The sequence below is a fragment of the Mytilus edulis genome, chromosome 2, assembly GCF_963676685.1.
Source record: "Mytilus edulis chromosome 2, xbMytEdul2.2, whole genome shotgun sequence".
In the NCBI taxonomy this organism is placed as follows: domain Eukaryota; kingdom Metazoa; phylum Mollusca; class Bivalvia; order Mytilida; family Mytilidae; genus Mytilus; species Mytilus edulis.
This window is the reverse complement of record NC_092345.1, coordinates 65,144,286-65,162,722: the sequence shown is the minus strand read 5'-3', so window position 1 is coordinate 65,162,722 and position 18,437 is coordinate 65,144,286. Positions and strand designations below refer to the sequence as shown.

The 18,437-nt window shown below is 30.1% G+C and overlaps 1 protein-coding gene across 4 annotated transcripts in view; it reads left to right on the top strand.

The window, feature by feature from the left end:
- Positions 1 to 18,437, top strand: part of LOC139512687 (neurogenic locus Notch protein-like) — a 66,894-nt gene that overhangs the window by 26,022 nt on the left and 22,435 nt on the right. For 2 of the 4 annotated variants that reach the window (XM_071300490.1, XM_071300491.1), the window contains exons 7-8: positions 12,434 to 12,556; positions 17,632 to 17,868. In XM_071300490.1, the coding sequence (XP_071156591.1) occupies positions 12,434 to 12,556; positions 17,632 to 17,868 (360 nt within the window). Of the gene's footprint in view, positions 1 to 1,676; positions 2,124 to 12,433; positions 12,557 to 17,631; positions 17,869 to 18,437 lie in introns of those variants that run through there. The other 2 variants (XM_071300494.1, XM_071300493.1) reach the window with 2 other exon arrangements.

Below are 18,437 nucleotides of genomic sequence, written 5' to 3'. Positions count from 1 at the left end.
TACCATTTTTATTGGATAACACTTTGAGAAATCAATGCACAAACACAGTCTGCAGGTTTGAGATGGAATTCCCTTTAGGAGAGCTATAGTTGTCGCATGCAAACTTGATAACTTTACAAAAGGCTAATAGTTAATTACGGCACAATTCATAGAGCATTGATTCCTCGTGTGATACCGTCGATTTAATCAGAATGCCCTTTTAACGTTGACAATAGTGCCAAGGTATCAAAGAGAGGCTACGATTTATCAATCTCGGGGATAATGTTTCTTCAAAAATTAAATTAGCATTGCTTGTAAATTTATAGGACTTATTTAAATTTGATATAGAAATTTTATATCAAATGTATTTTGCTAATGTTAATCGATACTAGCTTTTGTTCACTACCCATTTGTAGGGAATTCAAAATATTTTAAATTCATTTACAGATATATTCATTGCCATGTTTATTAATAAAAAGTCTTTAATTGCAGATTTATTGATTTTGTTTCATTGTTAATTATATAATATTTGCCAGAAATCCACTTGTCAGAAATGGAGTATAATGTTTTGGCAGTGTCAAAATAACATGTCTGTAGCAGGTTGAAAATATAAGGAAGATTTTTATTTTTTTCTCATTTTATGAAATAAAATATTTCTGATACATGTATTGATAATTATGACTACCTGGTATAACTGAGATCTCTTTTTGTTTTACATTATAATATTTTTCTTAGAATAAAATCTACAAGTTGTTAGATATATACTTGGTCTATACCCGTGTAATGATTCATCAAAAACTAACAAAAGATAATTCTATAGGATAAGAGACTTAAAGAGATTTAATTATAGAAAATTTCTCTGTCAAACTTTTTTGAACAATATGTTGGTATATATTGATGTATGGGGCTATTTGACAGGTACACAGTATGTATCAATTGTCCACACATAAAATATAGGTGATTAAGGAAGGTGAGATTTTATACCTGTCGTGTTACCTGTAGAGTCTAGCTGGATCATCATTAATTAAGTTCGGCAATGACATGTGAGGGATCGTATCTGTCACTTTGTTTAGGAAGTTATGATTTGTATATGGTGGCCTTATAAGAATAAGAGAGGACTGAAGATAATATTATATATAAAGTTAGCCGTCCCCTATTGTTGTGATTCCAGAATTATGTACACTTATGTATCAATTTATGTAAACTATATGTATCAGTTTGATTATCATATATTGTTTTATAAACATTGTGTTTTTTAATTTTTTTTTTTGTTAATGATGTTGAAAAACTATTTTTTTAACTATTGAAGCCAAACTTTACACATTTAATTTGTTTAAGGTCTAAAGGTCAAATGCACACTTCCCCAAGCATCCGTCTGATTTATATGAAACCACTTAAATGTTTTATATCAAACATCTTCAAAAGTATTTTAGTTTATTATTATAGATTTAAATTTGCGATAGATGTTTTTTTCATAATTATTTATTTTTCTCACACCAACACAAAATTTAAGATTATCGAAAGCAATTTCTCTGAATTTTTTGCATTTATATGAAACATTTTTATACCTGTAAATTTTTCCTGTTATTTACTCTTTTATTTTCTAGTTAAAATAACTACAAATATGCTATATTTTTTAGAAGTGTGACATTCTTTTCACCAACAGGTATATTGTTTTGGCTAACCTAGATTTCATTATGGGTAGCCTTTACAAAATGTTCTCACGCCTGAGTGACTAGTTATACCAGCCTATCAATGGCTCGTCATAGACCATGTGACCTAACATAACTGTAGGTACACTGGCTTAGGAGAACAACAAAAATATTTTGAGTTACTTTGATTTACATTTTTTGAGTAATTTGTGCCTTAATTAATTGTGTTGACATAATCAATATTACTGTATAACTTACATGGGATTTAAGATCTGGTTTTATTGTATACTTACAAGATGTAAAGTAGAAAGAGCACATGGACTGATAGAAAATTGGATTATTTTGTGATTAACTTTTATTTACTGATACTGTAGGATAATTTGTCGCTATAATTTTAAATTTCGAGTAACTGGAATGTCTACATTTTAAACATGGAAATATGTGATTTCCAACATCTACAGGGATTTATAATTTTCCTTTTGATGTCAATAGGTGAGTTTTGTATACCTTAGGAAATACAAGAAAGATACTAGTACATATGATATTTTATTTGTTTTGAAGGTATTAAATATTTTATATTTAACATGGTGTACGCTTAAATTACAGTTAAAGCATTTTTAACTTTTATTCATTTTCGAAAGTGTTGTTATATCTTAGATATGGAGAGAATAACTGAAATTAAGAAATCTCAGTTAAAAATCCACACACCTGAAAGGAAAAGAAAATACACAGGTGTTAAGATTACAGAACTACTCCAAGTCCCAAAATCTTGTATTTAATTACTTTCATCTGAAAAGTATTAACAACAGAAATATTCATGTTTTAATATTTGCTTCATTTGTGATTAATCCTAGACATGACCAACACTTGTTGCTGTCAAATTTTATTGTCTTGTATTTTTCTTACTCAAAAATGAGACATTATAAAACACAGAAATTGTTTACTCTTTCCATGCATACTTTGTGAGGTGACAAAATTAAATTTTGAAATTCATCATTTTGGAATTAATTTTCACACATCAGAATATTGGTGTCACTCAAACTGTAATTAAATTATCTCACCTGGCCCCTAAATCTAATTAATCTGGTACCCATGTCTATTGGCAGACTGATTTATACAGCTAATTAAGGATAAATGTAATCTTTTAGTAATTATATTGAAGTTCTTTTGATCTGTTAATCATTTCTATTGTGTGGAAGGATTTACACTTACAGTGAGAATTGGATAAGCCTTTTATTCTCCTGTGAATTACTACTCTTTTCCCAAAGATTACAGTATATTCTTTACCAACTAGCTTAACACGGATTTTATTTATGACTTGTCAAAGTTGTTCTTATTTGAAAATTTTAATGAAAAAGACCTTGAAATCACTTCATTTGCTTCAAAAACAATGATTTCCTGTGAAGAATCTATGATGATTTGTTTATTATTTGATACCATTAGTATTATGGATGTTGCACTTAGAAATAACTTTAGTAAATTTGATATGGTTATATATATACTATGCATGATTTGAAGTCAGATATTATATTCACATGCAACTGCAGCAATTTATTACAGATACAAACAGTTCAAAAAGTGTTTATAAATACAAATTAATTTGAAAATGATATATGGGGTTGCAACAATAATGGTCAGCAGGGGGAAATATTTTATAAATGCTATCAAAAGTAAGATGAGAAAAGTAACAGGCTTTTAGTCCACTTGTACAAACAAATATATGTTGATTTACTGACATCAGATATTGGACAAGTTACATGTGGTATATAGGACTTTCCCAGACTATCATATAACTCATACGCCACAAGGGCACCTGCTAATACTTATGTTCTTAATTATATAGATGTGAAAAGTGGCTGCTGCCTGCAGATCACTGTATTTTTTGGAGGGAAAATTGATGGTCTCAATTAATGCAATTTCAAGAACTTTAGTACTAGCTATAGTTGATTCTGGTACATTTAATAAGTAACTGAGACATACTTGAAACTGTATACAACAAGTTTAGATGGCTTGAACAATGAAATCATAAACATCGAATACTGTTACAGTATCTGTTACCAAATAATAAAAACAAAAAACAGGAACAAAAGAAATGGATTTCTTATCGACATGTCCTGTGCATTTTACCAAAAAAAAATGACCACTGAAATGTGTTGAACAGTTCTGTATTCCAAGTTGGGTCAATTCTAGTCTAAATAAGAAAACGCAGCCCAGAATTTCGGCTGTATACAAGACAATACATTATTAACTACAATATAATGAGAATTTTCTATTCTTTTTTCTGACATTTGTCTTTATAAAGTTAACAATAAACAGTGAATTGAAGTATGTGCCATAAAAATGTGGATTTTTATAAATTCAGCTTCATAAAAACTTCAGTAGGGAAAAAAGGTTGATAGTTATTGTATTTAAGCCATCATGAGCTTAATTTTTCAGATTAATATGTTATACATGTATAAGTGAAAACTTTAACATATTTGAAATACTTATGAATTTCAAAGGTATGTATTTCAGTAATGTGTTACTTTTACCAAAACATGTCAAGATTTAAATATTTCAAGTGGGGTGCTTAGTAAGGTTATAGAAAATCAAACAAAGTTGTCCGTTCATAACAAACAAAGAAGTGATTTCTTAAGTAAAACATCGATCTCCTCCTGATAAGGGAAAGTTGACAAAAATATTACAAATAAGTCACCACTGATCATATCTTTGAAATTTAACTTTTTGTATCCACATTAAACCTCGGTGTAAATTTACCGAAAATGTTGCGATAACAAGCTCATAACAATTACAAAAAACCACAAGTAACCATGGGAAAAGATTTAACAGACGATTGACCACTGGGCTTGAAAAGAATATACAAAGCATGATTTTTTTTTAAATGTTCAAAAAAATGTTTAAATAAAAGGTTTCATGATTACTATGGATACAGAGATCAGATATCGATATTTTATTGTGAATAAAATGCTTTCAATACAGTTTTTATGAAGTGAAATTTCACATATATTGATTTGTTTTGAAAGTACTTGATCTCATTGTTTTCGTAAGGTTTTGTAGGTTCAGGTGTTAAAACTTTCATAACTTGAGAACTCTCAAATTTGAGTGCCAAATGTATAATCATATGACATCAAATTGACACTTATAGGGAAATAGAATGGAAAAAATTGGAAAAAAGGAATTATATTTAAATATATTTTAGCATGTTGTTAAATAAGCATGACAAAAATCAGACCTATGTAATTATATAAGTATGTATGGTATGATGGCCAATAAGACTAATCTCTACCAAAGACCAACAGATGTAGGTCACCATACAACCTTCAACAAAGAGCCTTACATAGCTTTCTATACAGTATGGATTTTACTCATTGCTGAAGGCTGTGAAGTGGGTTAACCTGCAGTTGTTCACATCTTTGTCTTTTGGTGTTCGTGGATAGCTGTGTCTTAGCCTATCATACCACGTCTCCTTATTTTTATCTAAAGTTCTGTATAATTAACCTTAGAAGGTTCATCAGTGATATAAAATTTCAAGCTTTTGAAATTCTAACTAACTACATGTTTTTATTGTACATCTAATCTGGTAGTTAATTTTATCACTCAGAAACTTCAATTTATTTCATGTTCTCAAAATCTACCAAAATATTTCATACCAAAAGAATGGGAAAGGATGGGATGTTTAAGGTCAAACTAGTGACATAATGTACCTGTTCAAGATAAGAAACATATTAATTTAAACTAAAGGGAGATTTAATTTTATGCCCAATTACAAGGTTGTTAGGATTCAGGTGAAAGGTGGAAAAAATTGAATCTGTTTTAAGTCTTTGCTATGAGATAAGAGAAAGTTGTAAGGGGCTCCCATAGGTGTATAATCACATGCAGAGCCAAGTGGAGATTTGAATTAAGTTTGTTATTTGTAAAGATTTGTCCTTTTCCTGGCAATAAAGAATTATCTTATGTAATACAGGACACATATGCTTTGGGGTCAGGTGTGCGGATAGATATATTTGCTTGTCATTTTGTGGAAAAACTAAGACATTTGAATGTATTGTTCCTTTTGAGTTGACCAAGTAAACTTAGCAATGGCCAGAGTTTATGGTTCTTGTGAAAAAATTTATGAGTCATTGCATAAAATATTCTGTTGTTAGTCCTCCTTTATAGAAGTCTTGTTAATCTTCTGTTCTGTTGACTGTCTTTCTACGTAATGTCTTTGTTTAAAGTTTCGTTATTAGTCTCTCTAAAAAAAAATTTATATTTCTTCTAAATGTTATTAGTCCAAATTCTGACTGTTATCTTTAACAAAGACATTAATTTGAACTGGTCTTAATTAAAAGACCATAAAAAAAGTCAGTTTTGCATTTGAAGTTTTGAACACTCCCATTTAACGTTATTTCCTCTGTTTTTGAGATGATTAATTCTATATACATTGAATTTGGATGTATATGGCTATGACTAGGAATTATTCTGTTATAAATTATGTGAAGTATAGTAAAACTTATTGACAGTGGACTACAAAATACACTGGTTTATGATTCAGATTTATTGTAATAGTGCAAGGGACAGAACAATTGAAATCTATTATAAAGATAAAATGTCAAACAAAATCACTGTGCAATGACATGTTTATAGCTATATATTTATTTCGTTTGTCAAATAATGGTTTTGCATGAAAAACAGATTTTTTTTTAAGTAATGGTTTCTGTATTCAAATGAGAACAATGACCGTTATATTAATAAACAGAAAAAAGTCCTTTTTATTATGGTTACCTTCATTTTCCATTTGTTTACATAGTTTTTCTCAGAGATTTGACATCTCTGAGAAAAACTAACTAGACAGTAGAAGAGAAATAGTTATACATTTGACTTTCCAAGTAGCTCTCAGCCTGCTTCCACTTAAAGATTGAGATCTTTAATTTAAAACTTTTAAATGATTTTAGCAAAAATCTGACCCAACATATAAAGGCAAAAAATAAACACTTATTAAGAATTTGCTGAGGTAGAATATAAATATATATGACCAGTCACCTAAGTGTGTTAATTTTTGCAACTGTGGAAGGTAATCGGTTGATTGTGATCTCAAAATTAAGACATGTTACTTCCATTTAGAAATGGAATATTCAATAGATTAATAGGCAGACTGAATCCTTGAGCTAAGTGCTTTTGGAGGGGAAGTGATTATTTTTTGGGTCTGTTTCCTTTCACAAATAGCAATGATTGGTTGGTGTGTGTTAAAGACTGCCATCCAGGCATACAAGCTTTACAGGGTACATACAGTAAATGAACATTCTTTAGATATAAGAAAAAAAAAATGTACCCCAATCCTCCCAAAGATCACCTTGTTAGAATGGAAAGAATTTATAATTTATAAATATGAATCCCATAAAAGAACAATCTTACTGAATTATGATACATGTAAAGATATTGTAAGAGGTACTGAAGGGGTCTGACATAAGATGGCATTATAGGTACATGTATAGACAGTAAGAATGTAGGTGTAAAATCTAGAAGGAAGTCCTATAAATAAACTTTATAGAGAAAGATCATGATATTAAGCAAGATCTGAAAGACACATAGAATATGATGGATTAAGTGGTTTCCTATTTTATTGTATGTGTCAACTTAAGGTAGCAGGAACATATGATGATAGGGCTTAGGTCTACAAAATTCAGATTAGGAAACTGGATCCTATTTGTCGTTTTTATCAGACAGAGTGTTATCAAAACAATGTTTAGATTTATCGCTGTAATGCTTAAATGTACAAATCTTTATGAAATCTATCTTTGTAGGGATTAGAATCTATCTTCAGTCATCCTGACACTATTGTCCAAAGAAATACAATCTTGAAAAATAAAGGACACTCTATACATACATTGAGGTTTAGTCATAGAACTTTAAACAAATGACCTTAAGGATATTTCTACCCAATACATAGGTTTAAAGATAATATATTGATATAACACGACTCAGGTGCACAGAAATCTAAAATAAAACCTAATACTGTTTAGTCTTGAAGGATAAGCTGTATTGAAATTGCAGGGCTCTTGTACAATGGGTATTTTAATCAGAAGTGACCTAACATTTCACAAATTGCCATTTTGCCATGGTCATTTTATAAGTAAACTGTGGTTTAAGATTTAAAAGGAAAAGCTCCTTGCTTTACTTTTTAGAGGTATTAGTTTCGTTACTTAGTCCTGATTAAGGGGAAGTTTGTAATCTATCACAAAAACATAAACTGTCTGGGAAAATTATTTTAAGACATCATGAAAGTCAAAGTGAGTCATTCACTTATCCTCAAAAATGAACTTTGAATATTACTATAATAAAGATTTGTACTGTATTTACAAAAATGTATATACCTTGGATTCATTTACTTTAATTAATATGTGGGCTCTAATTTCGTGGATTGAGAAAAAAATGTATCTCTGTAGATATTTGATTTGTGGTTTACCAAAGTTTGCACACAAGCTTTAAGAAAATGTATATCGATGTACATTTGAAAGTGTATTTTGTTGAACATTTGGTTCCGCTTTCACCCATGAAAGCCACGAAATTTGGTGATCCATGAATCCAAAGTACAAAGTTTGTCTTGATTTTAGTGAAGGCTACTAGCTTTAATTGGATTGGTAGATTGCAAAATATAAAATTAAATATTCAAATTCAAGTATATACACTGAGTTTTGGGTTCTCTTTTTTGCTTGCACTCTTCCTCTGACTTTCATTTTGGTACATTTTTCTGTGGTACATTTTTGCACTGTGACTGAACTGTTGAAACATGTTTTTTCTTATAAAATGTCCTTTTAATTTCTTTTTCAAATAATGCAACCTTAAGTGAATTAACTGAAATGATTTTTGGAAAAATGTTCACCCTTAAGTTATGTTATACATTTAAAATATTGTGCTTGAACAAGCTGTACTTGGTTAACATTGACATGAATAAAGATGTTGAAAGTCATTGGTCTTACAACTAGTAGTTAATAGTAAATATTCTTTAAAGAAAAAGCTTAATGTATCTTTTATGTAGTTCACAACTCCATCTTGTGTTTCTTTGTTGATAACCTTCGATTAGATTTTTTAGATGCAAATTTTTTACATTATATAAATTTGGTTGAATGATTCGATCATTTTAAATGAAGAAATTTGATACCATTGAACAAATAATCAGATGTTAAATATGAGATTTTATTTTATTTGAACAAAGCTTTTTTTATATTTTGATTGTTTTCATATTAATAGCAAACTTAGACATTAATTGTTAGTGGATACATATAGCATTTTTTGGTTAAAAGATGAAATTATCATATAAAGCAATTGGCTTCATTGTTTTAAAAACTTATATACTGTGGCTGTATTACAGCTGTCTGTTCTTTCATTGTTCTTCCAATAAAGACACTAAAGCTTACAGGTCATACATAGGTAGATTTTCATCAAGATTTTGGGTATTGGCGCTAAAGGTGACTTTAAAAATTTAATGTGAAATACCACTTTTAATGGGGAAAGATGTTATTGCATTTGGGTGCTTCAGATTTCTTTATTTTATATATACAGAAAACAAATAATGAAGGAATAATGTAAAATTATGTTATTATACTTTTACAACTTTTAAATTATATCTTTTTTTCTATTAATCTTTTTGATTGATTCAAAACTATCTCCTTCTGTAAAAGCATGGCAAAAAACACACCATAAATACACTTTCACTTTAACTATAAAATTATGGGCAAATGAAAATGAAAGGTCAATAATGAATATGTCTTGGTTCATGATGATGAAGTCTTTTCTCCATTAACTTACATAGATATTACCATAGTAGGAGTAAGTGCGGAGGAAGAATTTCATTAGCATAGTTAAGTTAACAATAGAATTATGTTTTATTGTTTATTTTGATACACATCCTTTGCAAACAATCTTATCTGATTTTATTTCAATTGTCAAATATTGAGGACAAAAAGTATATAAAGTGCAGGCAAAACTCAAGAAACACATTCAAGCTATGTTTTTTTAATTTTTATTTTTGCACATAATATTGGTAGGAAGTATTTTTTTACCTAAATGTTACAAAATTGAAATAAATATTTCATTTTTGTACATGGTGTATACTGTAACCTGATGTAAAGTTTATATGAAAAGATGAAACAAGTTTAAGAAAGAAATAGGATTAAAAACCAAACTATTCTTGTTGCTTTACATAAAACGATTTATAAAGTCTTCTAGGTTGAGAAAAAAAAATTGTTCATAGTTAAATTGAATACAAGAAACTTGCTCAATTCCTGGTTGAATGTTTGGGTTAATTGGAATTTTTGTCTTCTACATGCTTGATTGTATATATTTTTTTACAACCAGGCTAAAAACACAGGGGAAATCAAGTAACATATGAAAGGATATTCCTTTCTTTCCAGACATTCCTGTTAAAATTTAAAGATAGAAACATAGAATTAAAATAGAATTTTTTTTCTAATTTCAAATTTAAAAAAAAATAGGTTTTCTGATTTGTGTTCCAACACATTTATAAAACATTTCCTTCTTTGTTCCTCAACGCCAGTCATCAGCTTATAGACTTGTATGTTTTAAACATTAAAATAATAAATTCAAAGGCTACCTCTTGCTGACAGTTATGCAAAGTTGCATGAAAAGTTTCCCCTGGGAATTGGATAAAAGAAGGATAATGCTTTAACAATCTGTCACATTTAAAACTTATGTCAAATACATATAAATACAGCTGTTACTGATGATGGTTGTTAAATCTACACTTTAATATGCCACTTTAAATGACATTTACAAAATGCTGCAGACTTGTTTTATTTTTGACAAGTTCAAAAAGATGTTAATACCCCCAAAAGATTAAGAATGGTATAGGTCATTTCAGGGGACCCGGTAAAGCAATTGGTGTTGCTATTCACCTCAAATTAAAACTGTTGCTCAATGATATTGCAGAATAGATGATCTTATTGACTTTAATGTAGGGATTCCAAATCTGTAATCTTTATATGGTAGATGAATGTACCCCAAGATTTGGAGCTTCTCAAAAGAAGGTTATTTTTATTTTTTAAAAATCATGATGAATTGATGCTACTATATTTCGAATGTAGGACAGAAAGTCACAGGACAAAAAGTCACAGACAAAAAGTCACGGACAAAAAGTCACAGGACAAAAAGTCACAATTCATTTTTTTTGATTATTTTCTTTGTATAAAAAACATTTATTTCTATAAAAATATTTTTGTATTTTTCTTAAACTATTGTATATAAACCAACTTTTTAAACAAAATATATCAAAAAAATATCAAAGATTATCAAATAATTGTTAAAAAAACAAAATGTCAAAGCGACTTGGCACTTAAATGGCTTCATGGTGCCAAGAAAAACATCTTTTGCATGATTAAAATTAAATAAATCTTTATTTTTCAAGTATAATGACACATTTCCTAAACTTTAATATGAATATATGTATTCAAAAGTAAATATTTCAAAATATATTCTTATATATTAAAACAATTGTCAATAAATTATTTGTGACTTTTTGTCCTGTGACTTTTTGTCCTACCAATTTTGTGACTTTATGTCCTGTGACTTTTTGTCCTGTGACTTTCTGTCCGTTTACCTATATTTCACCCTAATCCTTGAAACTTTATTTGAGGTTTGCTGTTATCTGCATACTGCATCTTGTACGCAATATGAGCAATTTACAATGGCATGGTTCCAGTTTTCCACTTTTCATTGTTCATTTTCTTGACAGTTTTAGTATTGTCATGATATTTTGTTTTATGGAATATAGTTGTCCTGTTTTTATTTGTAAGGGAAATGCAATATGCTAAAATAATTCAATAATAATTTGAGAATAGCTCATATATCAATGCACAGATATAATGCAAATTGTAAATATCTCCATAATCATTACAACAACTCAGAATTTTATGGCTGAAAACGCAAACTTTGAACATGTTGAAAAAACAAAATAAACTGCATATGGTTGGAAATTAGGTGCAATTAAAAACTAAATTTACAACTGGCAGACCACAAAATGAATGGCATTGTTAACAATAAAATTTACAATGAGGCTTATTTTATTACTTAATTGGAGATCATTACATTATAATTTGAGGAAAATGTGCTATTATTGAAATTAACTCAATAAAATTGACAAGAATTGGTTAAACAGTAAGGGCTAGTGAAATATTGAGGATCTAAAGGCGAGTCTGTAGTGTGAACAAAATGTTGAGTTCGTTATAACAAATTGTGGGAATAGTCAGTATTTTTATTTCTCATTATTAATTTTGAAGTTAAAAAATGTCACATGTTAATTTTCAAACAACCATTGTCTGATTTAATTTCATTAGCATTACACAACTGCTAAATCTGTACGAATGTAATGGGGATGATAGGTGAAAACTTTCACACTGATTTGGATTTAGAAATTGACTGTCAATCTTCAATTTCTTTTCCCTATTCTAAAAGATGACTAAAAACCAGATGTTCTAAGAAGAACCAGCTTCAATTAACTTCATAAAAAAGGGGAGAAAATTCAGTTTTAAATGTTTAAAAAGTATGTTTTATGATAAGTCTTGACCATAATTTTGTTACCCATTCAATCTTTAACTTAAGATAATTTGGTTCTTATTTATACTATAGACATACCTAATCAGTCTACAGAACATAATATAAACATCTTTTTGTAGAGTTTTATTTCACTAAACACATATTCATATTTGGTTTTAAATTAGTTATTTGATTACAAAAGTTCCTTGCTGTCATCTTCAGATAACACCACAAAATGACAAAATTTCTAAATTTTTATTATTATTTTTCAGGATTTCGAGGAGTTAATTGTGAAATCAACATTAATGACTGTATAAAGAACCAGTGTGCTAATGGATCTACTTGTATAGATGGCAATGATACATACACGTGCGCATGTCCACCAACTCATACTGGTGAGTAGTAATAAATTTGTACATGTATAACTGAACAACAATGTAGACAAGGGTACAGTAAAACCTGTCTAAATGGTCACCTATATTCCACCTGCCTAAATGGTTACCTATATTCCACCTGCCTAAATGGTTACCTCTATTCCACCTGCCTAAATGGTTACCTCTATTCCATCTGTCTAAATGGTTACCTCTATTCCAACTGCCTAAAAAGTAACCTCTATTCCACCTGTCTAAATGGTTACCTCTCAGTGTTCTCCCCAGGATTTTTTTAAGGCGCAAAATTAAAGGGCGCATAACTCCTTTTTTATAGTGATCTTTTGTGATCTGAATCAATCAGTCATAAATCATAACATGCAACATTGCTTTGTGTTGTGTGTTTAACAATGCAGAGTATTAATGAATTTATACAAGAATAATATACTTTTTAAAACAAAAATATTTTAATGAACAGCTGACAACTTTCCGTAGTTTGACATTTATTTACGCTTCCGTGTGCATTATTGTTAAAACCTATCTTTGGCAGGTAAATATAAACCAAACTTCGTTAAAGTTAAGATCATTGAAATTATTTACTAGTGACTAATACAGAAGCCGCCGCGATTCCGTACCCGACCGTGTTGATTGTCACATAAAACATTCCCGACGCACGGACTCATGATCGATGTTCAATGATCATTTTATTTCTAAAAATATGACAGTTTGAAACAAATTTACCTTGCAAGCAACATTTTTCACTTTCAATTAAAATAAATCACTTCTCGTTATCTTTAATCAAAGTTTATTTTAATTTTTTCAACTACAAATACTCTCATTCATAAATATCTTTAGCAATGTGTATTCAAATCTATCACGTGTATTGAACATGTTCATTGGTCGTGTTTAAATAGTTTCTTCTTCTCGACCAATGAAAAAATTCGTTATTTAAATGGTCAAGTAATCACACACACGATGCTTAAATACAATGTATTTGCGATCTATTTCTTCAATTTCTGCACTGAAGTTTTTATTTTTTTTAATTTTCTTCTGAAAATATCTATCTTCTTGTTGATCATTTACGCTATTACATGATAACATAGTCCGATAAGGATGAGATAAGCGTGACTCAGGTAAAACTATATTATCAGATATTGCGTAACACTGACTGACCTATCAGCAGTGCTCAGCGGTGATCATCAACGTGACAATTTTAACCAACATTTATAATGAAAATGTGAAAATAAACACGCTGCGGAATCAAGTAGTAAGGGACAGCGGCCAATTAAGACGCTGCGGGATTAACGAAAATATTATGAAGGCGCTGCGGCACCGCAGCGTCATATCGGCCTGGGGAGAACACTGCCTCTATTCCACCTGTCTAAATGGTTACCTCTATTCCACCTGCCTAAATAGTTACCTCTATTCCACCTGTCTAAATGGTTACCTCTATTCCACCTGCCTAAATAGTGGTCACTATACAAGTCCTGCCACAAAATTTTCATGTCCCTGTTAGTTTAGTTTAGTTTAAACATATTTAATTATAGTGGATTGGGAAACAAGTTTTGCAACTTATATTAATCCCTTTCCACTTTGCGGGTGCGAGTGCTGCCTTGTTGGGGCAATAGCCTTCTCTTTTTCGAAATCTACAAGGGTGTCTTTAACGTGCAAGAGATATGACTCTCTCTTAACACAGGTCAGCCTTTTATCGTCCCCTTCCAACGGACTATCATCGTTTCCTCAAGACCATACTCACAAATTGTGTCAAGGGAGAGCTGAAATTTTCATCCCGAACGGGAATCGAACCAGGAACCCTTGTGTTAGTAGTCCGATGCACACTAACCACTACACCACGCTATGTCCCTGTTGTAGCGGATGGGGCATTAAGTTTTACCCTTAAATGTCTGTACCTATGAAAGTCCCTACACTCTTTCCTAAACTGGTTTCCATTTTATAACTATAGTTTGCCTCAAATAATTGTTTATAACCACAGAACACAGATCAAGTTTTAATTTTGGTTACCTCACTTTCACTGTTCTAGAGTTATGCCCCTTTATAAATGGAAAAATGCTTGAATATTGGTTTTTGTTCTCTAGCTATAGTGAATGATTTCAGTATTTGATTTATCTGTTACTGAAGTAAATGGAAAGTGCAAGCAGGTACACTTGATGTATATTTAAGATAGCTGGTGTCAAGCAGTACATCAGAACTCTTGACAGGTTAATAGACAGATTTTTGCTAGGTGGACACTTCCTCTGGGTAGCCATATTTGTTGATCATTATCTTTCTTAGTAAATCATGCTTACATGGTCAAATAACCTTAAATAAACACTTCATTGATGTGGAAAAGGATGAACACACATGAGGCTAATGAAGCAAACTTAAGTAAACTAAAAACCAGCAAAAAGAAAAATAGAGAGAAATGATTATGAATGTATGATAAGTCTTATTATGTTTATTTTGTGGATTTATTTGTGAGATATGGCAGTTGATACTTTAAGCAGTTAAATGAAGGTGAAGTGTCAGACTGGTTGAATAATACAAATACTACAGGGACATGGGTATTCAAAATCTTCTTTCTTTAGTTAGAGGTTGATAAACTTGTATTTGAAAGCGTTAAAATCAGTTATTTTCTCATTTTTAATCTTTAATATATTCTATGGTAATGAATTTGACCAGTATATGAACAGTATTATCTTGGACTTAACTGTGAATTTCATAAATTGTGTTTCATGTTTTATGGTTATGTCCAATTTAAAATGGGCTGTCCAAAGGCATCTAGGGTTGAAGTCTAGGGAGAACTAATTCACTAAGTCATCTCGAAACAAGTTAGATTTACAATAGAATTTAGATTTTATGCAAATCTGATGATGATAATTTGAGGTGATACATGTATACTTCTGCTTTCAATCAGTTAAATTTATCAGTGTCAACCTCATTCTAAAGCATAAGATAAAAAAGGGGCGAAGATAATAGAAGATAATACGCTGATGAAAATGAATGCTCCAAGTTCTCACAAATAATCTATTAAATAAGTGTTTTAGGCTTAATTTATATTTAATTTTCTGTATAGAAAATTTAATAAGTTTATTAATCTGCAGCTGGATATCTCAAATCTTGTCAAATATACTCTTAAGAAGTCATTTGTAAAGCCTACATTTCCCTTCCCAACATTTAAATGTCACTTTTACATTAATTTCAATAAGAAGATTTTCTGCTTAAAAACATTAAATTGGGAAAAGGTGGGAAATTTTAAGCTATATTTGAAATAGTATTAAATTTTATGGTTCTTGAGAAGTTGTCGCCATAATTGTATCTTTTTATTGGTAATCTCAAAACAGGAACTGACCATAGCTAATCCTGTTATTGAAAAAAATATAAAGATGTCTTTGTATAAACTCTTCACCTTATAAAGTAATGGTCAGTGTGGACCTTTGGTGGTGGGGCTACAACCTCCATGTTAAATGTCAGAGATAATAATAACAGATAGAAAGATGGAAATTTAACACATGAATTGATACTTTGTTCGTATGTCCCTGTTGAAAAGGTCAAATAAAAAGATTAAATATCTTGATTCATTGTCCTCAGGACTAAATAAATCTGAACTATGAACATTTTTTTCTTTACAATAATAAGCCTGTGGGAAAACATATGAATAGAATTCTGCATCATTAGTCTTAACTTTTTTTTTGTTGAATTTGTTTTTTAAATAAGAAAAAACTATTTATTTTTATTTTTGAAAGTTTTAAATTGCTTTCCCATTGAACTATTCTGGGAATACAACGAAGACGAAATTGTTGGTCAAAGGTCAAGGTCAAATATGATTCTGCTTTAATATCCTCCTCAATATGTAGTTTTCCTTATAACATTTAGTGGAGGATACCCCAAATGATTTTCAGTGTCAATACTTAAAGGTAAAGTACAGTTCAAGTCCTAGTCCAGGTCATAATAGTCATGTATAAAAATAAAAAAGACTAAACAGCTTAGTTTGTCTTCTACAAACCTTGTATACTTGATCCCAATTAGGAGATTTGTATCTAAACATATTTCATGGTCAGGTGAAAAATTGTTAAACTGAGGTCAAGGATCAAGGACAAAACCTTACTAACACAAATAGACTAAAATACATTTTTCAAACACAATCAATAGATATTAGGAGAGGAATACCCCATAAGTATTTTAGGGTAAATCTGTATATGACTTGTAAGATCAGACAAACCTTGATTCAGCCTCCTACTAGGGCATCTTCAAATTTGATGAAAATACTAGTAATCACCATTAAGTAAGGAATAGGTCTATATTACAACTTTAATTTTACTTGAGAGTAATTTGACATACTGAGTTTAAAAGAGATGCTAAGCCTTTTCAATTTATTCAAAGAAACAAGTTTTCTGCTAACCAACTGAGCAAATATCTAGCTGTGACTTTTATCTGTAACAAGATCTTCTGATCACTATGACTGTCAAAAGGAACATGATTAAGCATTAACCAGTGATAGTGTTATGGTCATGTCCCTCCTTGGAAGTCCTGTGATAATGATCACAGATTAAATAGACTGGACATCGGAAATTTGTCCATTGGACATGCCTTTATCTAGAACACTTTGTTTTCTCTTCATTAAACATGATTAACATAGACAACACTGATTGACAACTCTATCTTGATTAAAACCATCAATGTAATACATTGTCATAAAATGTAGTAAAATGTAATAAAATAGTTATTATTATTCCTTTTATGTGTAGCAAGTAATTGAATAAGAAAATGTTGTATTAAACCTATTTAATTAGGAATGTTTTTGATGTTAAGTGGATGTACAACAACACCCTGCACTTAACTAACAGGACAAAGAGTTCCCATGTTTTTATCTTGGCTGAGAGGTGAAAATGGGCTGTCACTAAAGAGGCCACTAAACACATTCTTATACTTTAGTATTTTACGTCTACCCCAAAAAAGCCATGGGATTTGACCTTTCAGATGATTTGTTTGTAAAATTGAACATATATCAATTTAAGTGATGGGATAGATGAAGATTTGGTTCTTTTTTATAATGAAAGATATTCAGGTGCAAATTTTAACATTAATTTTATGGAATTGTGTAGGTTACTACTGCCAATATGACGTAGATGAATGTGTTACACAGCCAGGAATCTGTAAGAATGGAGCTACATGTTTAAATAGTCCCCAAGGGAGTTATACATGTATCTGTGTTAATGGATGGATGGGAAAGAATTGTACCACAAACATTGATGACTGTGCTGCAGATCCTTGTTTCAATGGAGGTACCTGTCATGACAAAGTTGGCTACTACCACTGTGAATGCCCTACTGGGAAAACAGGTATGTGTCTCAATCTGTTGAATTACTTATTCCTTACTTATAAAAAAAAAAAGATGTGGTATGATTGCCAATGAGACAACTCACCACAAGAGACCAAAGTGACACAGAAATGAACAACTATAGGTTAAGATTATATTATATCTATACCTTGCAGATTAATTTGACATTCCATGAAAACATTAAGATTTTTTAAAAAAAATATTCAAGATCATCATTTGTTTTAGACTACATTTTTGGTATGACTTGTATAATTTTATTCAATTTTACATTTAGAATGGCAACAATCAAATTCAATTGAGGATATTCCTGGTAAATTATATTATTATCTTTTTAAAACAACTGAGCTAACATTGTTTTTCTCAAGACATTCTGACAAAGAAAAAACAAAATCTTGTCCTTATAAAGTCTTATGCATGATTCATCAAATTTTGACATGCTTAATATTGTTTGAAGCATAATAAAATCTGCATTTCTATGAATCATAAATTAATAATTTCTTTGGTTTCCTGTCTAGTCAAGTTTGATAAACATTTAAAAAATTTGGCCAAATGTATCAAAGCATCTAAGAG